Source organism: Alligator mississippiensis, chromosome 6, assembly GCF_030867095.1.
Source record: "Alligator mississippiensis isolate rAllMis1 chromosome 6, rAllMis1, whole genome shotgun sequence".
Classification (NCBI taxonomy): Eukaryota; Metazoa; Chordata; order Crocodylia; family Alligatoridae; genus Alligator; species Alligator mississippiensis.
The window spans coordinates 97,919,731-97,947,004 of NC_081829.1; the positions used below are offsets into that span (position 1 = coordinate 97,919,731).

At 42.5% G+C, this 27,274-nt stretch overlaps 1 protein-coding gene across 2 annotated transcripts in view; it reads left to right on the top strand.

Annotated features, from left to right (window-relative positions):
- Positions 1-2,561: 2,561 nt before the first annotated feature.
- Positions 2,562-27,274, top strand: part of COL17A1 (collagen type XVII alpha 1 chain) — a 56,014-nt gene continuing 31,301 nt past the window's right edge. Inside the window, exons 1-17 of one of the 2 annotated variants that reach the window (XM_014594688.3) lie at positions 2,562-2,728; positions 9,121-9,186; positions 9,826-9,870; positions 10,934-11,032; positions 14,528-14,665; positions 14,998-15,045; positions 15,846-15,881; positions 17,957-18,004; positions 18,759-18,902; positions 19,988-20,143; positions 20,409-20,480; positions 21,719-21,790; positions 22,423-22,491; positions 23,634-23,798; positions 24,441-24,527; positions 25,597-25,641; positions 26,315-26,464. In XM_014594688.3, coding sequence (XP_014450174.2) covers positions 9,132-9,186; positions 9,826-9,870; positions 10,934-11,032; positions 14,528-14,665; positions 14,998-15,045; positions 15,846-15,881; positions 17,957-18,004; positions 18,759-18,902; positions 19,988-20,143; positions 20,409-20,480; positions 21,719-21,790; positions 22,423-22,491; positions 23,634-23,798; positions 24,441-24,527; positions 25,597-25,641; positions 26,315-26,464 — 1,429 coding nt within the window. In that variant the 5' untranslated portion in view covers positions 2,562-2,728; positions 9,121-9,131. The remainder of the gene's footprint in view (positions 2,729-9,120; positions 9,187-9,825; positions 9,871-10,933; positions 11,033-14,527; positions 14,666-14,997; positions 15,046-15,845; positions 15,882-17,956; positions 18,005-18,758; positions 18,903-19,987; positions 20,144-20,408; positions 20,481-21,718; positions 21,791-22,422; positions 22,492-23,633; positions 23,799-24,440; positions 24,528-25,596; positions 25,642-26,314; positions 26,465-27,274) is intronic. The other variant, XM_006273663.4, reaches the window with a different exon arrangement.

The following is a 27,274-nucleotide window of genomic DNA, read 5'->3' on the forward strand; positions in this document are numbered from 1 at the left end:
AAGCCCAGGTTAGTTAATCTGTTCAGAATTCCTTGACTGTCACAGTGAGCAGTCTTTGCCTTCATCAAGGACATGGTTTAAATCCCAGAAATTTCATGTATCAGGCCATGATCATTTACATTGAGTTTTCATAGAATCCCAGAAAAGTAGGGCTGAAAGGGACTTCAGGAGATCATCTAATTAAGCTTCCTGGTTTTTGTGACCTCCTCTGTTTCATTTAATCTCCCTGTACAGCAAGTAGATCTATGAAGATGGCCCAAAGAAAGTCATATTTAAGAACCACAGTATAACAAGTCAAAGACATGAGAAAGATAAACTTGAATTTCCCCAAAGTAGATTGGCAAGAACCTCAGGAATTTTTATTCCTATGGTGTAAAAAGCAGGTAATACCTATTAAAATCAGGGCTGCACAATTCCCTGCTTTTACAGGGGCTGGGTGTTGCTAATCCTGTCAGTTGTTTTGTTTTATGGCTGTATAGCTCCATCAGTTATAGCACCAAGAAAATCTAAGTTGGGGCAGACTCTAGGGAACAAACTTCAGAAGTGTGCACCAGGGGAAAAAAAAATCACAAAATGAGATATTAACATATCTCCCCAATATAAATGTATCCTGTCCCTACTCTTTAAACACCGTTTTAAGGGGGCAGTATTCATGGCCCTTTAATTTATAACCCTTCTGTTGAAACTGTCAAAGAGGGAGCCAATGAGGTTCTCATTTTCAGCACTGATGCCTACCTATAAGTCCACTGTCTTCATTTGATGGTGTGGATTATTTCTCAGCCCCTCCATAAATCAGAGCCTTGAGACTATGAAGAAAATATCACCTGTCCACTATGAATGGGACTGAGACACTCGGCTCATTTCACACAGCTCATCTAACAAGCATCAGGTGGCAATGGTTTTATCATTGGCCTAAACCACTCCTTTTTCCCTCAAATTTTCTCATTTGAATCCTGATTCAAGTAGCTTACAGTGAGTGATATTTCTTCCTGTTTCTTTTTCAGGTATCTATAGGTCACTTTTCCCCTTGTTTTTTCTTTTCAACAAGCAGTGGACAAAATGATTAATCAGGACAGCTCCATAAACAGTCTGTTGCCAAGGAACGCTAACCCAGCATCTTGGCCATTACTGCTTCTGGAAGAATAAAAGTTGCCCTTCTCTTTTCTTAGTTTAGATTTTTTATGCCTGCTCATTTACTTGGTGAGAGCTTTTTACTTCAGCCCTGGAGCAATTACAGGGCTTTTCTTTTTTTGTATTCTTTTTTTTAAGTAAGGCTCAGATTTTTCCCTCTAGTAAAGACCTTTTGTGCTTCTCCAGTGAGTCACAGGAGCTAGGGACTGTTGGTGTCTAAGAATCTAGAATAGCCCATCAGGTCCTCTGTGTTCTGTTGTCCTGGTTTTCTGTCTGTGGGCATCAGGGTCATGTTTGCAGCTCAGTACTGTAACTGGTATTACAGACCAGCACTAAAGAAGAAGATCAAAGTAGAGAATCAATACCAGCTTGACAATAAAAGTGAGCAATAACAAAGAATCAATATCTTGAAGATGCAGACAGTCACCTTTGTCTTCCCCCATCAGGTCTTGCACATGTGCAGTTCGGCAGGGCCTGAGGATCAGCTTCTATTCCCCCTGAACTCATTTAATGTCCAGTTTGTCAAGCCAAAGCACTGGCCCTGTGGTTAATGGTCCACAGCAGGATGTGAAGGACCTAAGCATTGAAGGGGCAGCTCACTTCTCCCTTGGGTGGTGAGTTCTTTGTAGTGATCCATTCGGTTGACCTGGAGCAGTGCTGATGAGTTCAAAAGATATTTCCCTCCAGCCCTTTGCAATCAGGAGCCAAGTGGCCTCACACTTAGAGTGGCAGGGAAGCCCTGGGTTCCAGCTGCACTCCCAAACACTGCAGAACATTTCTTGTAAGGACGTGAAAGTGATGGGTGAAGATACAGGCTGCATCTTTGCCACCCCTGCACCAGCACAATCCCTGTGAAAAGAGCAGAAAACTAAACAAATTCTTAGTTCACACTGGAGTGCCATGGGGGAGATTATTCCTTCATGTCATACAGTTTGGTGCATGAATCTTCCTAACAGTGCTGCCTTGTAAATGCTGCTTCAGTATTGGTAATGACTGGAAGGTGGTGACTTCCATGGGGCTATCCCAACTAACAGTAGTTGTGGATTTGGCTCTTGGCACTCAAGTTGCCTCACTAAGCCCTAGCAAGCCCTAAGCCCTTGCAGAAGTGCCTGTGAGAGATGTACAGACCTGTAATAAAAAGCCAAAACAGGTTAAATTTGCACCTACAATGCACAAATCATGTATGAGAAAGCAGTACCATAATAAGTCATTTCCTGTGACATAAGTCTTTGTCCCTGTCTCCAAATAGTTAATCTACCTGACCAGGTAGGCATAAGCACTCTCACCTTTCAATAAAGTTTGATTCCTGGAGGCAGATTATTTTTTCACTGTGTGTCAGTTAATTGAGAGGGTGGAGTGAGGCAGGAAAACAAAACACACCTTTGCTAGGACTTGTCTGGGAGCAAAGACTTGGGAAAGAAAAGTAAAGGGGGGGTGAAATAGATTAAATACAAGAAGAGAAGAACATTCTTGGAGGATCACTCAGACACCACACACCTTTGGAGGGATGCAGTATAAAGTGTAGGTAGCAAATTTTGAGAGACAGGAAACAGTTGAAGAAAGAGGGATTTCCAGGTTGTTAACTTAAAAGCTCCAGGTAAGTAAAATAAGAAGCCAAAAAAAAAAAAGTTGTCTGTACTATTTCTTTTCCAGATTCCCTGCAAGGCAAACATGTTTTTTAGAGGAAAAAAGGGAAAAATTCTGTGGGGCATCCAATGTAAAAATCCTATCAAGTATGTAAGTGTTGGGTTACTTTGGGCTACCTACATTTGGACTAGGGGGAGCTCTTTAAATGGATGGAAGTGAAAGACATTGACATGCTGAGGTATGAGGAATGTAATGAGAGTGTAGATATTTTTCTTCGAATGCTTATTGTAAAATCATCATACAGCTGGGGAAGTGCCTAGCTGTGTTAGGATCTGGAAGAACAGCTATTTGCACTGCAAGATGCAAGTTATCTGGTACTTGCTTTTAAAAAGAATGTATTTGGAATGAATGTGAGGATTGACTTTAGGTTGATGTGGGAGCTGGTGAAAGTGGAGGACAGTATTAGGATCCTGAGTGGACTGACTTGCAATCCAGTGGCACCGGCAGCCACTTTAGGATGAAGCTGTATGTTGGGAGGCACCAACTTTGCTTTTAAGGAAATCAGTTTCAGACAAAGGGAGCTATTTATCAGCAGTGAGTCATATATCATGGACTCTTGGACAAATTTGTTTTCATGTAAGATTAAGAGGCCAAGAATTGTATGGTACATTTAAAAATTGGTTCAAGGCAATTCAGGAAAGCTTTATTTGAAAATCCATTTGAATGCATTGTGCAGTGGGCTCTAGTGTCTAGTCACAGGGCTATTTCTCAGGACACCTGGGTTGTATTCCTGTCTTTGTAGCTTGCTGTCAGCATCACCTTGGGAAAGTTCCTTTGCCTCAGTATCTCCAGCTGTGAAATGGATAATCATAAAGCTTACCCATTTTTTAGAAACCCTGACTGGAGAGTCTCAGTTTGTAGGAATATTTAACTCCCTCCGTACAAGTGGAATGAGAAAGGTGCAGGACAGGTTGTTCTTGCTTTGAATTTGGATCTGTTTTTGCTTTGGGCAGAAAGAAAAACATACTCTTGAGGGTAGATGATTGTGACTGACTTGTACAATCCAGTCAGGGCTCCACCCTGCCTTCTGAAACAAAGAACTGCAGATTATAAATTAGAGCTGAGTGTGGCTAATATTACAAGCTGGTCCTAGGCTGTGAGTGAAGGTCAGAATAAGGCTGTGATTTATTTTCTTAGCTGAATGCTGGTGACATGTAAAAGATGTAGCTAACAAGGTATAAACCTTGAAGGATGTTAGATGTCATGGAAGTGGTGGTTTGGTTTTGAATTACTTTATTAGTATTGCTGTTCTGAACAATTTACCTGACCTCAGAATATGAGTTTGATCAAGGATTATGGGTTCCATGGAATCCTTTCCATAAAATAGGATCAAAGATTTTCATCAACATCATTAATCGCATCACTTCGTGGTGTCTCTTTTTCTACCAGAATACATCACAGCTGAAGAAATTTAAATGGGCTAAAAGGATCAGAATGGGTTTAATTTTCCTGATTAGGAATGCAGCAATTTCCTGACATGAAAACAGAAATGATAGGTGTAGAAACTAACAGAATGCAAAGCAACCACTTCCATTAAAATATCTCTCCACAGATATAAATTAATGTAAGAAGTTCCCCAGTGACAAAATGTATGGCACAAACACTACTGCCGCATGCAAGTAGTAGCTATTTTTTTTAAATAACCAGAGGGTTTGGCTTGTCCAACTAACTGCAGCAGCTGAGATTTCCTGAGCATCTTTAGGCCCTTCATTATATTAAGCGTCCATTATGTAGGACCTGCCATAATGCAACTCTTCTTGTGTTTGTGAGAACATATCTCATGGAAGTAGTAGTTAAATATATTATTCCATTGCATTTAAAATAACAGATGGACATGTAGACAGATGACATAGTATGCTTGTGTGGATGCTTAGTCAGGCCATCTGGCTGAATTATGTGCTTGCGCTTTTCCTTTGGTCCTGCAAGCGTATTGCACACCTGTTGCTCAGACTGAAATGAGTTGGGGTACAGCTCAGGAGAAACCCTGACCCCCTCAAGATTGGGCTCACATGGCACTTTTCATACAGTGATCTCAAAAGGATGGACAGTTCCTGTAACTTAACTCTGCCTGCCTCCTGTGGCTTGAGAGCTATCCCATTTCACAATCTCATAGCTCAGGAATGTTTGCTAAAGGTTTCTGTGATTCAACTGAGATTTTCTTGCTTGCCTCCTACATAGCCCATAGCTATATCTTTGTGAATCCAGACAGATGTCTGTGCAGTAAATCAGCACTGGGAGCTACTGGAACTCAGACCAAGTAGTTCGCTGGAGAGAAGGCTGATAACTGCACTAGTGTCACTCTGTGGGGAATAAAGCTGGAGTGCAGAGCCAGGTGTCTCTCTAGCCCAGGGGATTTAGGGATGTGTAGGTTACCTGGAAGTGTCTATTATCATTTGTTCTTCTTATGTTATATGAGCAGTGTTAAAATAGAGCACTCCTGATTGTCAAGAGCAAGTGGAACAACCTCATGTCTATACTGACATCTGCCAGTGTTAAACAAGGGGGCTACTCTCAGAGGTGGAAAACCCTCCAGGAAAGAAAGCTATGGTGCTGCAAAATGGGAGATAGCAGCCTCCAAAATGTAGATGTCAGTAGCCTGAATATTGGCATGGCCAGGAAATGAGCTTATCCAGGCACTGATTTCCACCAGCTATGTTTAGTGCAGGGACATTTAAGTCCATGCCCAGTCTGGATAAAAATTGGATGACAGCGGAAGCACCAACCTCACCCCATGGGGAATGACCAGGGACTCGTCTGTGCAGAGAAGTGTAATTTACACCCTGCAGATGGAATAATGCTTTCCAAATGTAGTCCCCCATCCTGAATACACTTCAGAAAGTGTATGATTTTACTCACTTGAGTAGATCGCTGAAGTCATAGCTATTAGTATTAGTGGCTTCATTGTGAATTGCAGGTGGCTGCATGCAGTAGCTATTACTGGGTAAGGATTTGGGTGCGGTCAGTGACTACTCACATGAGTAAAGTCTCATACTTCTGTGAGCATATGCAGGATCAGGCTTAAATCCGTTTGAAAACAATTGTGTTCTAGAACAGGATGCAAAATTTGTAAAGTTCCAACCTGTTTCTCTCTGGAAAAAAAACTTGAGTTGCCTTTGATGTGTCTTTCCCCAATAGACCTAAAGACAAAGAGTTGGAGCCTTTCAAAAGCTGTGAATGTGCTTTAGGCACCAGTTCCTTCAGGCAACTGACAATCTCAGCTGGAGTCTTCATTGCTTTTGTAGCACAAGCTTGCGTGAAATACCTATTGCCATTGGGGAAAATAGTTTAAATGAGATGATGAAGGAAAATATTTCACAGAACCTCAGACTAAAAACAACAGTCTACAGGCTTGCAGAAACCAAAACTCTTGAGTTTCCTTTTCTTTAGCCATGACACACAAACAGCCTGAACCTGAATGGAGCTGGTCCCCTGCAATTCCTATGGAAATGCTTTGAGTTGGGATGTGCTCTGCAGCTATCAGGATCTGGCTGATGTTTTGCTACAGTTTACTTATATGAAAAATAAGCAGTCAAAGTGAGTGATGATACAAAGAGGCACATTCTCGATAACTTTGTAGACACTTAAATTGTGCACTGTAAGGACATCCCTAGGACCTGTTTTGAACACTTAGATGAAAAGTTATAGGGAAGAAGAATAATTATCCTTTTTGTAATCAAGGTGATTGTTCAGGGTGTCCTCTCTCCACTCAGCTGTCTGGGTTCCCAGCTAGTTTTGAGAATGTAAGAGTTATTTAAAGACAGAGCAACTTGGGGTTACAAGCCACATTTACTGAAAATGTGATCTTTACTGGGGACAAGACAGCACATTCTTCCTCTGGATATTATGCCTGATTCCTGACTGCGTTTCCTATGGCATCTGTCTTTGTGTCTGTTCGAAGTGAGTGTCACATGGCAATGTGTCAAACTGGGGATGTTTTACACTTGATTTGCACAAATGTAACTGAAGACACCATGCTTAAAGCACTGAAAAATCAAACCCATCTTCTGTGTTGATGAGTTCAGTCCTGACCCTTTGTTGCTCAAACAAAACTCCTGAGAACTTGGGACAGAATTTTGCCTGAATCTCTTGCAGAATCAGCCTTTAAACACATTGCTTTCAAGTCAAAGTCCAAGTCTTCAAATAAGGTGGAATCCCTAAAAGATGTGGTGGAATTTCATTTGAGAACAACTCTGATACTTTTAGCATGTTAAAATCTCCCCTGTTCTGGTGACTAGATTTATTAGACATGGTGGGATATTATTCTAGTAAAACTAAGACTGTGAGACTGAACATTTCATTCTATCCAGGGGAATTTTCTTTGGGCTGCTGTTAGTTTTCCCTAACTGTGTCATTCTTTCTCGCATCAGTGCATTTGCAAAAACCAAGGCAGACAGTACTAATGCTTCCTGTGATTACACTTTTGGCTAGAAACAGGGATAAAAGTCAATAAGGATAGATCTGCAATGACTGTTGTGTAGCTTAGACATACCTAAAATAGCTTAACTTAAAGTAACTTGGTTGCTGGTAGCAATTTACTCATGGTAGCATGAGCTCGCCTGAGAAAGAAGGTGAATTAGTTCATGCTGATCTCTTTACTGCTGCAGATAAACTGCTTTTATTACCCAAAGGGGCTAGATTAAAGCCAGCGGGATATGTCTAAATTACATGGCAGTCACTGCTGTGATTTCAGTTTAGACATGCCCAAAGACTGTGTAACACTTAATGTTTTTGGCAGCGCTGTTGCATTTTCACCTCTGGTGACAATAGCAGGATAACTGCAGTAGACAGGATCCCACAGCTGCTCAGTCATCTTGTCCTGCTCCAAGGAGGTAAATGGGACTGTTTAAAAAAAAAAAAATCCTATCTTTTGGTTCCAGCTCAGAAAGGAGTGGAGTTACACCAAAATAGAGACAGTTAAGTAATAAAGTCATAAAGCTTGGAGCTGAATCCAGATCTAATCTCTCCCTGAGTTATGGGGTGGGTTTGGCTCCAGGGAGCTTGCTCACTCCCATCTTAGTTGTTGGCTTTGCCATCTCTCCTTCTTAGTCTACCTTCCATGCCTCCTGTTGTGTCAGGGCTTGTTTTGTGTGGACTGCTCACGATGACTCTTTGAGTTAGCATCTGGCTTGCTACTTCTCCTACTTCAGTGAGAGCATGGTGCCAAGTTCAGCAGTCATACTCACATGCCTGCAGAAAAGCAGTTTGAACAAGGAAAAGCTCCTGGGGTGCAACAGGAATGTCTGTAGGCAGGGATGGTCTCTCTGTAGTTAAACCTACCAGCTGCTGAATGTCACTTATGCTTCACACAGTGAAACACAATCTCTTGAGCAGAAAGAAAATAATCCATCTTTTTCCCTCTGAGGGCATGCTGTTGGTAAATGCACGTAAACTGCCCGTTCCTTAACACATGACATTAGTTTTCATTGCCTGTTGCGCAGTATGGCACCACATTGGGCACAGCTGGAGAATGACAGTGTAACGTGGGCACCAATTTGATGGCTATAAGTGCTGAGTTGACAAAACCTAGATAGATATTGCTTACCCATCCTGTGTATGGCTACGCAAGTTCTGCATTACAAGATCTGCATTGTCTATCCATGTATCTCTGTATGTGGAACGCTACTGGCCCCTTGTCTGCCTATATACATCTTTTGTCTCTAGCCTTAGATTTTAAGCAATTTGGAGCAAGCATCATCCTTATTTTTCCCTAGCACAGTGAGATCTTGATCCATAACCAGGGTTCTTAGGTGATAATCATCATATTTTTATAGGGCAATACAGTGGGTCTACATTATACATGATCAATAGGAGAGTTAACATCTGGTTTGTCCAGATGATCCTCTTTGGCAGCAGTTGCTGAGCAATAAGTAAGAAAGCAATCAGTAATATACATCATTCGATTAAAATTGTTTTTCAATATTAGGAGAAGTAGAATATTAATCATAAAAATGTAAGCTGGTAGAGAGGGCAAGTGAATGTGGCAGAAAAAAAAACAAAGAAAAAAGCACCCAGCAAGTCCTTTAGCTCTAGGTAGCGAAGTTAATGACAAAAGAAACACAGATTTGAAAAAAAAGAAAGAGCACAGGTCAGTCTGCAACTGTTTTCCACAAGTAGGCTGGATGCTCTGCTTTTTCAGAGGTCTGTTGTCTCCATTTCCAGGAAGAATTCTTTTGCTTTCCACTGGGTGCCTGACTGACCATTTATTCCTAAGCTCTGCTTGTACATCTCCAGTAGCTCCAAACCAGCTGGTGATAAGACATGGACTCATCCTGCTGTAGTGCTCATATCAAATGTCTATGACATTATGTTCCTTTCAATGCAATTTGTTTGCCTTTCCTGCAGGTGGTAATGGTATGGATTCCCTAACAAAGAAAACCAAACAAGACGGATCTGAAGTCACCGAAAGATGTAAGTGAAGATCCATATAAAAAATTGGTCCAAAATTTTAGAGGGGATCAAATACGAGCCTGGCCAGACGTGAAGACTGCATCTCCCTCAAGCTTCGCAGGAGTATGTCTTGTCATAGAGACCACAGTAAACTTTCAGGAGAATTTACACTGCTGTGTGCAACTAATCTTGCCTCATGATGAAAAGCTGGACTGGGGTTCTGGATTCCTGGTACTGCTATAGCCCTCTTGTGTGATCTTGGACAAGTTGCTTTATGTTTTAGTGCAACACTTGTAAAACAGGGAGGGTATCTGTATACTGTAGGTCTTGTAGACATCACCAAGCTAGCTTTGAACTAGCAACACTTTCTGAATCACACATTTAAGAGCTTTCAGGCTGCTGCATGCAACTAATTTAAACTGGTTTAAGCGAACTACCTTTTGGTACTGGCAGCAACATGGAGATCAATTTGATCAAAAAGATCAATGTGAGCACAAAAGAAGGCCAAACAGTGAATTTCTGTGAAAATCATAGGTATCATATATATTGGTTGGAAAACAGTTTGTCTGTATGGTCTCAAGAGCGTCCTAAAATGTGGCATAAAACCTGCCCTATACCCGGTTGGTTTAGAGCCCTAACATTAACTTTTTCTTTCTACAGTTATTACGGAGACTGTAACCACAAGACTGACATCCTTACCACCAAGTAAGTGAACATTTAGGTGTCAGATTTCTGCAGTATGTGCACTTCTGTGGATTTTGGTGCGTTTGCTTGGTGTGCCTTTGAAGTACTATGCAGTGTTCAGCAATCCCTCCTGTAATGTTAGTCACTATCAGAAAGGACAGTCTTTGGGGACCTACTGACATGACATTAGAAAGAAGCTAATGGTGATGACTTAGGATTCATGGGCTAGAGTTGAGCCCTTGAACTATTTGAGTGAGCATTGAGCAAGAGTTTATATTTTAATGCATTGCCTCCAAAAAAGAAAGTCCCCTGTGGATGAAGTTAAGAAAAGCTGGCCCATAGGTGAATAAGGTGGCACAATACAGTGATGGCACAGACAGATTGGCTGTAGGGATCCCTGATTTGCTGTTTCCCCTTGCATATTCCTTAAATACTCCTTCTCCTAGCACAACACTCAGAGGAAAGTCAAAAAGTACAATACCAGCCTTTCCCTAGGATATAGCCAAAGAAGATCCATAAGGGATCATTTGGGGCAGGAGCTGTGATTTATCCCTCCCTGCACTAGCATGAGGAAATCCTCTCTGCTTCTTGCATGTGATTCCTGAGTAAGAAAATTATTTTGGGGGGGATAAAAAATGGAAGTGATGTATAGCCCTCAATCACTTCAGCAGTCTTACCATTATGGTGCATCTCTGTGACAGTACAAGCCATGTATAGAGATCTCCAAGCTTGTTCTGAACAAGCTAGCTTGGTTACTGGAAGCATAGAGCTGGGACTAAGTAGTAGGCTAGGTACAGTGCTACTCAAGTATGGTCCTATAGGTTCAAGTGCTTGATCTAATTCAGGTATCTGTACCCATCACTGTATTGTTCTGTGCATGCACAATCTCAGAGCTTGAGGAAGGAAAAGGGATGCAGGATGACTGGCTTCTCCAGCACTGATAACTCCTTCCATACAGATGGTTCCAAAGATGCCTCCTGGTCTAGTAATCACCAGCCATGGATACCCCCTTGTGCTGCTGCTTTGCTCTTGTCCTGGTCTTGTAGGCCATTAGGAAATCTCATTTTGTGTTTGTCTCCTACAGAAGGAGGGAGCAGCAGTGGGATCAAAACATCAGCCCATGGCGGAGGGAGCGGAGTAGAAAAGAGGAGTTACACCCATGGCAGCAGCTATGTGACTTCAAGTAGGTAGTGAAAAAGCCCAGTGGGAATGAGCAGAGAGCAAAAGCAACTTAAACAGATCAGGGAAGGAGGCAGACTGGGAGAAAAGGGCACATCCTGAAGATGCCTCCAACAGACGCTTATTGTTCTCAGTGCAGTTGGAGAGCAAGAGTCCTCCTTCTGAAACTTGTATGTGAATGTCAAGAGTAAGCTCACTGTGACTGTCCTGGTCCTACAAAGTGATTGGTACTTCTAACTCCCACTGCTGTCAGTCAGTGTATAACTGGTATAACTGGTCAGTGTTTTTCACATAGTTCATAGTTTCATAGCTGGTGGGGATGGAAGGGACCTTGACAGATCATCAAGTCCGACCCCCTGCCATGGCAGGAAAGAGTATTGGGGTCAGACAACCCCAGCAAGGTGTTTATCTAGCCTCCTTTTGAAGACCCCCAGGGTGGGAGCGAGCACCACTTCCCTTGGAAGCTGGTTCCAGCTCCTAGCCACCCTGACAGTGAAGTAGCGCTGCCTGATATCTAGTCTAAATCTACCCTCTGCCAACTTGTGACCGTTATTTCTTGTCACTCCTGGGAGTGCTCAGGGGAACAGGGACTCCCCCAGTGCCTGATGGTCCCCTCTGACTAGTTTGTAAACGGCCACTAGATCCCCCCTCAGCCTTCTCTTGTGGAGGCTGAACAGGTTCAGGTCCCATCGCCTCTCCTTGTAGGGTCTGCCCTGCTGCCCCCTGATCATGCGGGTGGCCCTTCTCTGGACCCTCTCCATGTTGTCCACATCCCTCCTGAAGTGCGGCGCCCAGAACTGGACGCAGTACTCCAGCTGCGGCCTGACCAGTGCTGCGTAGAGGGGGAGGATCACGTCCTTGGACCTGCTTGAGATGCATCTGTGGGTGCATGACAAGGTGCGGCTGGCCTTCCTAACCATGTCCCCACACTGTCGGCCCATGTTCATTTTGGCATCAATAATGACTCCAAGATCCTTTTTTGCCTCTGCACTGATGAGAAGGGAGTTCCCCAGCCTGTAGGTATGCTGCTGGCTCTTTGTCCCCAAGTGCAGCACCTTGCACTGGTCAGCGTTGAAACCCATCCTGTTCTCATCAGCCCACCCCTGTAGCCTGTCCAGGTCCGATTGCAGCCTATTCCTCCCTTCTAGTGTGCCCACATCCCCCCACATCTTAGTGTCATCTGCAAATTTGAACAGGGTGTTTTTTTCCCCCTCATCCAAGTTGCTGATGAAGATGTTGAACAGTGCAGGCCTGAGGACTGAGCCCTGGGGGACCCCACTGCCCACATCCCTCCAGGTCGAAAATGACCCGTCCACCACCACTCTCTGAGTGTGGCCCTCCAGCCAATTTGTGACCCATCTGACTGTGCAGGTGTCAACACCACAGTCCCCTAGTTTGTTAATGAGAATGGGGTGAGAGACAGTGTCAAAGGCTTTCCTGAAGTCCAGAAAGACTACGTCTACTGCTACCCCTGCGTCTAAGGATTTTGTGACCTGGTCATAGAAGGCCACCAGGTTGGTCTGACAGGACCTGCCTCTAATGAACCCATGTTGGTTGCCCCTAAGCGTAACTTCCCCTGCTGGCCCCTCGTGGACATGCGCTGTGATAATTCTCTCAAAAAGCTTACCCAGGATCGAGGTAAGACTAACTGGCCTATAGTTCCCTGGTTCCTCCTTCCTCCCTTTTTTGAAAATGGGAACCAAACATGAACCATTCCCCTCAGAAAATACAACTTGGTCAAAACTGACACTTTCAAAAGGGAGATATGTTGATTTCAACTATATTGTTCATTAGGGAGAAACTGCGACAACAGTATAACTGTTGGCAGTATAACTGCCAATGTCCAATCGTTTTGTTTCAATCACAAGTTCCTGCACTTCTCTTGTGGACATTTCCTATTAAAAGCCTTTGGGAATTTTTTGTTTTCCCAAAATTTTCAGTGTTTTGACTTTCCATTCCTGCCCAGGATGGAACAGATTCTCAGCAGAAGGCAGAACCATTTTCCAGATAACGCTAGCTCTTTGAAATGCTGGGTATGAGTTATCTGGAGATTTGTTTTACACACCACAATCACATTTTCCATGGGTAACTTTACAATAAGGGGTGCAAATCAGAGGTGAAAAGGATGACCCATCTCCTGAGCCCTGCTCCTTTACTTGTGAATATACTATAATCACAGGCCTTTCTTTAAGGAGGTTTTTTCCTGTATTGTCAAAATGAAGGTGACAAGAGATGGGGAGAGCACCTGCCAGCCATTTCTCTATATATGTGATGCCTCTTGCTGCTGATGTGGGATAGTTTGGGAAAGTAAAACTACACAAAGCTAGTATATTACAGAAATCCTTCCCAGCTCTCTAAAAGAGTTGAATAAGCTGAGACAACTGAAGTGCAATCTGGAGTGGGCACAATATGGAAGTGATTAGCACATGCCTCAGGAGACCTGTATACTCGCAGGAAGCCCATAGCATATAAGGGCCAGATTCTGAAATCAGTTCCATCCATTTCTCTGCAGTCTAGGGGGACTCCACTGAATGAAGCAGACATAAGCAGATTAGCGCCAGCCTGACTGGCAGTCAAACCCAGACCCAAAGATGCTCACTTCAGTGGTGCTTCAGGATACACTGTCTTCCTGGCAGCCTGATTATTTATTTTTTTTAAATTCATTGCCTGTAGTGAGAGAACAATAACACAAGCTGCTATGAGTTAATCAGTTTTGGGGTGTGCTGTATAGTCCCATGCTTTGGCAGATGCCTCCAACAGAAGTCTTGCATTCTCAGTGCCATTCCCACCTATGTTTTAAATGGGAAAACACCACTGGCTCGATAACCACAAGAAGACTTGAGCAAAAAGCACTCCACTGAGATAGCAAAGGTGTGTCCTCTTTGTACTAGAGTGAACGATGTCCACTGAAAGGATAAGGATATGGATTCCCATGCTGTCAGGAATATCGATTCCCATGCTGCCGAGCATTATCCCATCAGTGCTACCTGCTGCAGTATTTACAGATGATTTTCCTATCTCCACATAACCCTGTGTCATGGATCTTGTTTTCCAACAGCATCGCTTACATTCTTAATCAGTTAAGCATCTCATTATATTTATGGTCCATAATAGAAGACTTTAATTTATAGATGGGCCTGAACTCAAACCAGATCCCATCCCCAGCCAAGCCCCAGTATTGCTCAGCTTTGGGGAAATAGCTGGTTCCTCTTTCTGGGCTAGAGCTTGCCCTAACTGATGTCTTCCTTTTGGCTTTAATGCTATCAGGATTTATATCTCTCCAAACAGCAGAGCTAGAACCACACATGCAAACCCCTTTGAGCTTCAGAGATGTTCAGCTCCAGATCCAAATTTCGTGGCTCTGTCTCACCCCTAATTCTAATCTACCCCTTCATTTTAATGTGAGATCCACTTATGCCAGCAAAGAATAACATGAGGCATCCCTTTACACCTATAAGATATATCTCTATTTTCTGAGGGGGTTTTGTTTTACCTATAGGTGGAAGTGGTAGAATGAATTCTTCCTCCTCATCCTCCGGCTACAGGCAGGCACAGTCTCCCAGCTCTACTCTCACCAAATCACCTGCCTCAACCTTTGAAAGAAAAACTTATGTCACTCGCCATGCAACATATGAAGGTATCATAGATTGGGTCATAGAAATGGGGAATTAAAAGTGCACTGCAAATGCAAGAGAACTCTGTAAACATAAATCCCACTGTGAGCCAGTTAGGAAATGGTCACAAAAGATGAACATTAATGGAAATTAGCACCAGTCTTAGTTATAATCATGTTTAGCCAAATAATTTCCATGACTTCATTGTAGCTGGAGGCTAAAAGCAGCTCAATATAGCAGCCAGTGGCTCTTTTTAGATAGAAATGCCTATTGCCCCATAGGATATGGCAGATTTTGACATGAATAAATGTGTTGTTGCAAGGCTTCAATGTGGAATCTTCCTTTTTTTCTGCAGGGAGCTCCAGTGCAAATTCATCTCCAGAATTCCCTAGAAAGGAGTTGGGTATGTTCTTATATTATCGTCTTTTGGAAATCAGGCCAAAATCGCATGTATTTGCCATTCTGTGGCTTCTGGCATGGTACATTCTTGCAAGACACAAATCAATAAATCACATGTGATGTGCATAGTGACTCTGGTGGAGCAGAAAGACTGTGGAGAGGAGTTGCACCTTGCTCTCCAATAGGTGACTTTGAAGCAGGCAGTATAATCCTCTGCCATCAATGGAGCTCATTGGAATTTATGTTAATGAAGTTAAGAGATGAATTCAGCTTAGTGTCTCTACCCAAGGTCTATTTTAACAGAGATTGTGAGGCATGTCTGCTACACATCACTCCCTGTAGGTGATTCCCCCTTTAAGATTAGATATGGAAGGAGCCAGACCAAGTGGAGACCTCGAGGAGTTTCCTGTCCCTAATCGGACATTTGCATCCAGCAGCGTGATACAGGCCATTACTGTTATGTAGTGAGATGGTGTTACATGCACGCATTCATAGGTCCTTCTCTAAGCTTGACTTCTAATTTACCTTCAGATTCCTTGGTAGGTCAAAGCAGGGGCATTGGCCAGATTTCTGATGTGTTGATGGAATAAATAGTGAATGGTCCAGACGTGCTAAAGACTGTACATTTTTATTTAGACACCAAACAACGTAATGGACTATAGGCAAAAGATTTGGGCATCAGGGTTCTCTGTTGTACCCTGGCTAAACAAAGTAGCAATATGACATGCAGAAACTCACCATTAACCTTTAGTTTTCAGAACTGTTACAGCAAATACAATTAATGCTGATCTTCTCTCATTGCAGCATCTTCCGCAACTAGAGGACGAAGTCAAAGCCGAGGTGAGTGGGGGTGGGCTTCTGGAAGAGCCCTTGTTTCCTTCTGGTGCCTTTGAGCTGTGCACCTTCTGAACCAGTTCCTCAGCTGGTATAACCTAGTTTGCTTGCACAGGAGTAATGTGGATTTTCATCATCTGCAGGTCTGGACCACTGGGTTTTAAGCAACTGGCCAAGCAAACACAATAAGCCAAAATAGCACAATCATCAACAGGCAAAGCATTAGTAGAGGCATATGGGGAAATGTTCCTTCTCCTAAGAGAACCTGCTTTGGGGATGGGGTAGCTGAGGCCATCAAATACAGGACATAGCGAGTTTCACCTCTAGGTCCCAAGTTCAAAATCAAGCCAAGAGCATGACACTCTAAAGTTCTGCTCAAGTTACAATATCACACCCAAATTCATCGGCACTGTCCTTTTCCTTCCCTCTGTCATTTATACATCACTTGCAATAAATCTATCCGTTTATCCATCCACCCTTATTTAGCCACCACCACAATAATACCTAAGCTTCTCCACAGTATTTAAAAAGAGAAATAGCAGGCAACCCCTCTTGTTCTCCTTCCATTGTTACCTGTTATAGGAAGCAGATGATATTTGTCCAGCTGCATTCCCTGAAATGAGTTCCTGCCTCAGTGGATGGGAATGCAAAGACTAGAAGTGGTGCAGTACATTGCACCACTTTTCGCACAAACTTGATTTGTTTAGACCATTAAAAAATGTTCTTCCTTCTCTTCTACCACTTTATCAGCTGCTTGGGAAGAAGTTGGATATAAGTGATACAGAAAGACTTACTTTATATTTTCCAGCTGCTGAGAAAGCAACTACAATGTCGATTTATCCAAGTTCATCTTAATGATAGATATAAATCAGGAGGCATTGTTATAGCCCTTTCAGGAGAGCAATGTAGTTGCCAATTATTCCACCTGTGCTCTTTGCATTTTCCCCAACACTCTAAGAATATGAGCTCCCAAAGGCACCCTCCAAGCATAAGGGAGCTGACACCAGAGGATCATGCTCCAGCTTTCCACATTGCTTCAAAGAATAGTCCCAGTTTCACATCTTCACTTGGCGGCCAGAATGAATGCTTTTTTCATAGTTCACATACTGTTAGGTTTTACCTGGTGGAGCATGTATCAGGCACTCCAGCTGACCAGTTTGTTCCTGGACAACCCAACTTAAAGTTTGCTTCTGTCACTTGGTTTAACTGCATAGTAGAGCTGTATAGTAAAACCCAGTAGTAAAACTGGCTGATTGCCACCAATGATGCTTAAATAAATTACCATTTGGGCCTTGACTGTTTCATTTCAAAGCAATTCTGGACTAAGGAGTGTCCAATAAAAAAAACCCTGCATATAAAAGTTAAACCAAATGTGCAAATAGTTAACAATGGAGGCTTTAACAATGGAGGCTTTTTTTCCTGGATAGTAAGTGGGAAGGACCACAGCTAATAACTCTTAAAAAAAAAAACCCAGATGCTACTTGTGGTTCTGTATATTCTTCTGCATTACAACCGTGTAAGAATAACTACAATAATTAATAGAGTGCAGGAACAATCTTGATGTGATTAATGTATGCAAAACTGGACTTTACATTCCTCTATCACCTCCTTAACAAGATACATAAGATGCTATGCAACATTAAACATAAAGCATAAGTGAATTATGATTAACCATTATCATTTAGTAATCTCTCTTCATGGAGTGCTAAAGAGAGTGGTAGAGTCATTAAGAAAGTACTGTGAAATCATGAAAGGCCAGATTCTGGTACTGATCTTTACACCCAGCAGTGCCTTACTCATTCAGGAGTCCGAGTGTTTTCCATGAGACTACAGAGGGACTAAAATACTTTTCACTGCAACTAAAAGTTTCAGAAGCTAGACTAGTGTAAAAAAACACTTGGAAAAGCTCAAAGGAAGCCCATCCACCATGCTGTAAATGCTGCCCAAGCCAAACAGTAAGATAACAGAAAGCAGCAGGGAATTCACTTTTGCAGCCTGAAGGTCCACTCACACCGCTCAGGGCATAAATTCATGATGATCCATATTCATGATCTTCTTGTCTTTCCTTTTCTCTTGTCTAGAGAGTGAAATCCGAGTACGGTTACAGAGTGCTTCTCCCTCGACCAGATGTAAGTGTCACAGCTCCTTTTTCAGAGTGAGCAGAGATGCTTGATTGTCCCTTCCTAAGAAGCAGACCTTAGGTGCCAATCCCATTTTAGCTCTGTGGGTACTTTTGCTTTAATCCTGCCAGCAGGATCCCTTGGACTCAGCACTTGGGATGGTAGATGGAACGTCAAAACATTTACCAGCAGTGATAAAAAAAAAATTGCACTGAACTCTCCCTTTCACTGCATGTAATTTTAACTGAAAGGAGTTTGCTTAGGGGTGGGCTTGCATTTTGTCAGGCTTCCTTTATTTAATCCCCTGAACAAGTCACTCCTAGAGAGAGTACTATTGCTAAATTTTCCCTTCTTCACTTTGGCTCTGATATCCTGCTCTGATCTGAGCGAGATGCAAAACTCCAACAGACTTCAGTGGTGCAGGAAAGTCAGGAGCTTTTTAGGAATCCTTTGATTCTGCTCATAAAGCAATGCAGTTCTAAGAATAAGCCTGCCCCATTAGATTGCACAGGATTTTTGACCACTAATATCAATAGAGAACTTCATTAACAGGATATCCCAGCTGGTGTGCCAGAGAGATTAGTATCCCTCCAGGGGATCTGGGACAGCTTCTGGTCCCAGAAACCAATCTAGAGATTCTGGAAATGCCCATCTTGTCTGTCGGATGCTTCATGTCTCACTCATGTTTAAGCATTAAGAGCATCTCTGTTTGCTAATTATACAAGGCACTGAGATTATTCTAGATGTTTGTTTTCTCTGCTAGGGACCGAACTGGATGATGTGAAGCGTCTAGTGAAAGGAAGTCGCTCGGCCAGCTGCAGTCCCACTCGTTCACCATCCAGCACTCTCCCGATCCCCAAGAAAGCTGTGATGGAGACGAAGATGGTAACAGAGAGCTCCCAGTCAGGTACTTGGCACCAGGATGTTAGTGACAGCGGAGCAGGACTCAGATAAACCCCAAGGCTTGAGACATAGCAATTTCTACCAACCCAAGAAGAGTGCTGGGAACAGCTCAAGCTAAAAATACTTGTTCTCTCCTTCAGAGCATGATGACAAAATAAAAAGGGTCAGAGTTTGACATGAGGGCCCCAGATAGGGGCCATTTTTTGACAGTTCACAAGTTCGTTTCCTAATTTTCACAAAATGGAGTAATTTCCAGTTGAGACCTGCTGCCAATGGAGAGTAGAACTCAGAGCAAGCAGTTCTCTGTCTTGGTATAAGCATCAGGACAGAGCCAGTGTTGTCAAACAGGCTAGTTTTGGCCCAGCAGCCAGCTCTTCACTGACCTCATGTGGCTTACTGGTCAGTGGAGCTGCAGTGGATGGAAAGGTGTTCTTATACATCCCCTTTCTAAACTGTTTAATTCATGTGTCATCTCTGCTATCATGCTTTAGGCACCCAGAGTCAAATACACTGCTGGCATAACTCCAGGGAACTCCACCAGTGTTCAACAGAGCAAACACTGCCTTCTAGCATGCTAATGGTGCATACTTCATATTGAGGTGAAATAGTTCAAAACTCCAGTGAGAAATGTATTCACCTGGTATCTTTCCTAGTATGTAAAGATATAATAGTAGTTTGTGTGTGAAAAGGATCACAGAAACACAACAATAATTTTGGAATCAACATCCTATGTTGATTCCTTAACTAGCATGTGGATTAAAATGTGTTATTTTACTAAGCATATATATAATTGTCTATGACTAACCCCCTGAAATGCTTTACAAATGACTACATTAATGTGACAAAGGCCCTCATTCTCTTTGATCAATGGGTTAAAAATTGAATGTGCTACTGTCGGCCAAGTTGTGAACTCATGTATTGCACTGGTGTGCATCTGGAGTAACTGCATGGAAACTAGTGGCATGATCCCAGATTTGAACCAGAGTAACTCAGATGTGAATCTGGCTCACTGTGTCATTTGCCAGGTAAATCTAGAAGGTCTGATTGCAGAGCCTGGTTTCACTTTACCCCATTACTGTTTTCTTCCAGTGTCAGGGACCTATGACACAACTATCCTGAATGCTGCCCTCCCCTCATACATGTGGTCCTCCACTCTGCCTGCAGGGACTTCCCTTGGTGGCTACCATAACAACATGGCCCAGAGCTCTTCCCTAATCAATGCCATGTCCCATTCTACAGGATCAGGTACAGTAATTTCATTCTAACCTTGTCCAGTCACACACGTGTGAGATCAAAATCTCCTCTCCTTTGTGATCTTGATAAAACAGAGCTTATGTGTAATAGTTTCAGAGGTTTCCTTTATGGTGTTAATTGTATGTTTTCAATAATGCTATTTCCTTGGGAACCATTCACGCTTAGGCATTGGTAGCTGTGCCATCTGCCTGGATATGCTGGCTGTCCTGCTGTGTCCCATAGTTAGGAGTCTTTCCCTTTCTTCTTCTCTTTGCAGTGTTTGGAGTCCCTAATAACCTGGCTCCCAGCAATCCCAGTCTGAACGCAGGGCTGAGCACATCCTCAACAGGTCAGATTTCTCTATTCTTCCCTCCTTCATTTCACAGAGACAAGAACATGAACATGAAATACATAATGAAATGATGTCTTGGTCAATCTCCCTCCATACCAGTTCTGATTGCAGTCAAACCAGCAAGCATGTAGACCCAGAGTAACTCTATTGATGGCAGGGGAGTTACTCTGGATATTACTTGTGGCACTGGCACAAGTATAGGAGTATATACTAGAAAGCAAGATTAATTATAAGATACATAAGCCTTTGTAAGCAGCAGTTTACTTCATCACATATTATAAAGGGACTGCAGGAAGCAGAGCTTCTAAATAGAAAGCAGTGATTAGAATACAAAGATGTAGGGAAGGGGGAGAGAAAAAAAGGAGATAGTGCTGGGAGAATTAAAGTAGGCAGTGGAGAAAAAAGCAAAGCAGTTAACCCATTGAGAAATATAGGGGTTATAAAAACTAATCCAGGTAATTAGTATCTGTAACATGGTAGTTGAAGGCAGGCAATATTGAGAATCTTGGAGATCTCTGAGGAAACATCATTTATTCAAATACTTCAGAAAGCATCTGTTAGGGCAATTTGTTTATTTCCCCATGACAAACCCTGGATCATACTCTGCAGAATAGTGTCGTGTGTTTCAGGTGACTCAATTGATGGAGCTTCCACCACAGACATGCCTTTTCTCAAGGAATCTCTTTTTGCTCAATCCCATCCCATAACTCCTGACCAGCTCCTTTTATGGAATACTAAACAATTATTTTACCTCTCATGATGTGTCATTTCCTACATACTGTACGTGGCTATCATTAACTCTTTCATAGCCACACTAGACCTATTCAGTGAATTTAATGCTTTTCCAAGAATAAACCCCTCTAGAGGTGTACAGGTAGCAGTAGGATTCCCTCATGTTCTGTGAGGTCCAAAGTGGTCTCCCATTATTTCTCCTGAGCTGAAAATGACGTCCAGGGCAACCAGAGCTGAGGAAGCAGGTGTGGAAAGGAAGGTAACAGGTCTGCAAAATTCTTATTGGAGAGGATGAACAGAGATGTGTGTGAAACATACAGCTGGACCGCTGAGTTCATTAGAATCTAAAGAGATCATCTCAGGCCAGGAAGATACAGCCATACCTTTGCTAGCAGAAGGCACTAGGATTGCTGTTATAGTCCTTGGTCCTATTTTTATTCAGGAAAAATACCACTTGCGATGTAGAGCTCCCATGATTCATTTCCAGATATTTTTCTTTTCAGTGTTTGGCGTTCAAAACAACCTGGTTCCACCCCCTGCAGCCATGACCCACAGTGCAACCACAGCCTCTACAGGTCAGCAACATTTTAATCTCAGGGCAGCAAGGTCGGGTAACTCATCTGTGTTTGTTTCCTTATGCAATGTGTGTTCCTACATCCTAGCTTCTCTTTTATGACCAAATAATTCACATCTGGGGGCTTTCCCATAAGGTACAGTTTAAAGAACAGAAGGACAATGCAATTATTGTCAGAATTACTGCTGTAAGTGAAATGCAGTTGGGATTAAATTGGGAAGGAAATATACTTGCATCTAATTTGTTTTATTAAAATGAGTATGGACCCAAGTTCTTTCCATTGTGTTGTCCAGGGTGCTGTGAAATAGCATTGTTTTGACTTTAGCCTTATGGTCATGGGATCTGACTTTTTGTACCCAATACAAAGAAGAACCCAAATCTTGCCTAGTCATAGTTACTGGAGAAGCCCTTACCCATATAAATTCTCCCATCCATGTTGCAAGAGAAAAGGGCTACTCACACAGATAAATATTGCAGGATCAAGTTTAAGGATGGTTTGGACGGGTATCCAAGGACCCCCTGCTGCCTTCATTCTGGGAATTAGACTTCAGCCCTCCTCTTTCAGCATCTGCAGCTGTGCAGCTCTTCCAATGCCTAGAAGGATTTTAGTCTCTAATGATTTCTCTATTACAGTATATGGTGTGAAGAACAGTTCTTCCCAGAGCAATGCTGCAGCTACTACTGGTGTGGCTACTGCAACTGGTGAGTTAGTAACTCGTGAATGTCCAGGCTTGACTGTGAGAAGCTGGTGATTTCAGAGCCTGTTGTCCTTCCTCAGGCAGACCATGTTTCAAACTGTACAACAACAGTAGCACATGGAATATTGTTGGGACAATTTGTTACTAACCAAACTGTCCACTAGATGCCACTCTTGCCATTCCAAAACTAAAACTAATGAGAAAGGAATTCAGCACTAGAAAGTCAGAGCCAGACCCCTGATGCTTCCTAGGACAGTTTGGCACTAGTGTCGCTCACTAGAATTACATCAGGAAAATTCAATAGAGCGGCCAGTTGCAAAACTGGGTCCAATATTTTTAACTTTAACGTTGTACCGGAAAATTTGCAGGCTTAGTTTTGTTCATCATTTTGCAACAATACCAGCCCCAAGCATGCAAAAAGTCATGAAGTTAGCTTAAAAATTAGTGACAGTAAATCATAGTCATGCTGAAAATGATGATGACAATGATATTGAAGGGTTTTTTATTCATCTTCTAGCTAGTGAGCTTTCAGATTTTGTATTTTGAGATTTTTTTCCTATAGCTCCAACAGCTAGACACTTGCCTTTGTTTAATAGAAGCTGAGTTCTCATGTTATCATGGGTTTGTAGAAGAAATTTAAGAAAAAAAACAAAATACTGTGCAACTTACAGTCAAGTTGGTAACACTGATTGCTTCAGATTTATACCAGAATAATAGAGCAACATCAGGCCCCGTGTCTTCAATGTTAATTTTGCAATACCATTTCAAAATTCATCTTGTGCATCATTTTGTTTGGAAAAAGGGATGGGGATGAGGACCAAGCAATTTGATAGATCTCCTTGCCTGTGAATAAATTATGTGCTTGTTTCAAGCAGCATGTAGTACTTTTAGTAGTTGTTAATATGCATAGAAAATCTGGGTTCTCAGTAGCACTCAGCACAAAAACTATTGCTCTTTAGCTAGCACAAAGACTGACTTCTCCAGAGTCTGCTGTTTATGGTAGCCTCAACCTCATCATCAAGGAAGACTTAGTTTTACCAAATAATTGTTTTATACCCATTGTGTATATGCATGAGCTCATTCAGTGTAAATATAGTAACCTCCTTCTCCCTTCTCTCCCTATCCTTCTCTTCGTGCCCATCCTAGCTGGCAGCAGGCTGAATTCCCAGAGTGATGACGTTCTGCGCAAAGACTGCAAGTTCCTGCTCTTGGAGAAGGAGAATATCCCTGCCAAGAAGGAGATGGAGCTCTTGATCATGACCAAGGACAGTGGGAAGGTCTTTACTGCTTCTAGCACTGGGCTCAATGGAGGTACGTTTCCTTCCCATCATTCCCCATGGCATGCACGTGTTCTGGGGGGTCATAAACGAATGGTAGTTAATTATACAGACATAGTTACAAGGGTGGAGCTCCAGCTGCCATGGCAAGTTCTGATAGACTGTGATATCACTAGACTCTGAGAGGAAAGGCTATGCCCAGGGAATTGGTGCAATCCTTTTCCCATAACCACATTGAACAAAATGCTAGTAAAGGTGCGCTAGAGAATAATCCTTAATCCTGTCTGTGCAGTGAAGGACTCACTACCCAAAGACCAGGTTGTATGCATGTGAAAAGACTGCATATAGTCAAAGGGACAAATGTGAAATGTTATAGCCAAAGACATTCCCACCACTTCATCCTTTAACCAAGAGAGGGCAGCTTCACATGTCAGGCACAAGGGGACAAAACTGGTTCTCCCTGCATGAAATCCCACCAAGAGCACTGCTGTGTATCACACAGCAAGCATCTTATAAGGCTCAGTGGCTTAAACTCCACAGGCTAGATCCATGGCTGATGTAGATTTGCATAAGCCTGTGGAATTTAGTGAAGTTATTCCAGTTTTCTCAGGCTGAGGAATAGATTCCCTTTGACTTCTAATAAGGTGTATTTGACTCCTGTCTGGTATCCACCTAGGCTTCTTAGAAGACACCTTGAAGAAAGAAAAGCATGGTGTTTCTTCTTCTTATGCTGCAGACTCCTACCTGAAATCTGAAGGAAATGGTAAGAGTCAGTCATTCTGACCAACCCCATGTTTGTGTCGTCACAAGTTCTTTGTATTGAGTGTGCCAGCCACCTCTTTGGCACCTCCTGCCACTGGGGACAGCTCACCTGTTCTCTTCACCATACCTGCTATCTCTTTCCAAATCCCAACTGAATACATCTCTCCCTATTTGCTTCTGCCTGTTGATTCCTTACTCCTTCACTGTAGATTCATTTTATGGCTGAATGCTTTAATCTGTGCACCAAAAAGAACCCATTCTGTGGTAATGTAAAATGGTAGAGCAAGTTACAAGCTGGGTGTGAGATGGACAGAAAATGGATCACCATGGTAAACCCGTAACTGAAAGTCATTTCTTTGCCTATTAAAAGAGGAGCAATGTCAAAATATTACTAACACAAAGACAGTCTCACACTTGACCACTCTGCTTGTATGTTGGGCATCCATGCTCTCTTTGTTTGTCTTTAGACCTTAAACTCTTTGGAGCAGGAAGTGGAGCTTTTTCTCTACTTGGAAGTCACTAAGATCTTGTGGCTGCCATGGGAAAGACACTTGAAATAAATAAATAATAAGGACAATGATAGTAATAAAAGGTACACCAGCTTGACATGTACGACTCAGTTATTACACCACCACAGTGGAGTAATACAGTGATGAATCAGCGCTTTGATGTAAAATGAGTCTGAATTCATTATGTAGGTGGTGTTGATTGACTGTGATACAAATTGCAGACATCAAGAAAAAGTACTGACAGAGAGGTGTAGAGGCATCCTCTTATCTCTTACAGCTTTGTTTTACTCCTTTTAACTGCTATCCCAGCAAAGTCTAAATGTCACTTGTTTTCCACACTCACTGAATGCTGGATGAAAACATCTTACATCCCTTTAACATTTACACCTGTTTTCAGATAAACCTATGTCCCTGCAATTAACAATGAGAATTAGGCTCCATTTTGTTTCACCACATCCTATCATTTGCCCTGCCTGCTGCCTTGCATTATTTTATTCTGCGATGGTGTTCTGCTGCATGGACTAATTATTGTTAAAATCTCTTGTGTTGTTTTACCAACAGGAGGTCTAAAATCAGTGTCAACAAAGGACAAAGCAACCTATGCTGGTAAGTGGTGCTCTTAAGGTGCTTCAGTAGGAGGTAATGATGTATTTTTAAAGGAAAAATAATTATCCTTTTGCAATATAAACAATGTGTAAGAAGGTGGCAATGCATGAGGGAAGGCATTCTCAGAAGGGTTATCTCACTGTTTTACACATAGTCTGCATGCTCCTGAAATATTTGCATATGCAATTCAGTCATGGGTCCAAGTCTGAATACTTGTGCTTCTTTAATGCTGGGCAAACTAGGTTGCTAGCCGTGCAGCTACTCAGTGCTACAATTGCAGTTTATTTTTATGGTCCAGAAGTATAGGGGAAATTAGGATTTGCAAATTGGGGATCATGGTCAGTTGGCAGGAGACCTGCCACTTAAAAAAAACTGGGTTAAATCCTACCTCTATTGAAATTGCTGGGAGTTTTGCATTGGTCTTCAACAGGACCAGAATTGTCTCCCCTATGTACAAACTGAAGTGTGTGTGTGTTTCTGTACATACTCATATATGCCTTTGTGTGTGTATGTGTGTGTATAAATATATATACACTCAGATACGTGCACATCCACATCTTTCACATAACGCTGCATCTAATGGACCTGACTGCTATCCTTATTCTCACATGAGTAACCACAACGAAGTCACCAGGTCATTGACTAATCTTGCTTTTGTCCCTTTCCTCTTCAGAAATACATGGTGATGGTGGAGGGGGAGGGATTGGAGCAGCTCCAGCCTGGTGTCCCTGTGGTTCCTCTTGTAGCTGGTGGAAGTGGCTCCTAGGTCTGCTCCTCACCTGGTTGCTTCTCCTTGGATTGCTCTTTGGACTCATTGCGTTGGGTAAGAGCAGGCCAGAAAATGAGCTGTCATTCAGTGAATGGATGGTTCAGTGCAGACAGGAGTAGTGATTGGGCCTGAACCAGAAGGCAAATCTAAACACTCCCAAGCTCCATAGAGGAAGTTTGCATCTGGATTGATAATGAGACTAAGGAGAATCTTGGGTCCAGCCCTGTAAGTGGTCAGAAGAGGGATCACGAAGGGATGTGATAAAGGGGTGCTGACAGATAAAGTGTGATGACAGCATGTAATAATATACTTCGCAAGGAACAGGAGGCATTTGATAATGCTACAAACTGATCAGATGAAATGCTTCTTTGCACAGAGTTCTGTTAGCCTGTGGAACCTACTGCCACAAGATTTTACCCAGGCCAGGAGATTAGCAGGATTAAATAAAAGATTGGGGAAAGATTTTGGCAATGGGAAGATCAACTGATATATTAGGCAGGATAAAAATAATGTCTAACGAGATAAGCCTTCATGCTTCAGGGCATAAGCTTGGCCTGTGAGAGATGAGGACAGGAAGTTTCTTCTAGGGACAGACTGTTCTATAGGTGTCCACAAGGTCACTTATAGTATTCTCTGAAGCAGGTGGTGCTACATCCTCTCTGAAATAGGGGTCTGGATCAGTCAAATCTTATTTCACTGTGCAACATTCCCTTCTCCATCTTTCCCATCATTTTGGTTCCTGACTCAATCCAAATCCAAACCTTGCTGCTGGGGCCCCTCACTGTCCATAAAATTAATTTTGTCACCTCCCATAAAGGACTGAACAGTATTTGATACAGGTTTAGCAGTGGGATACTCTGAGTC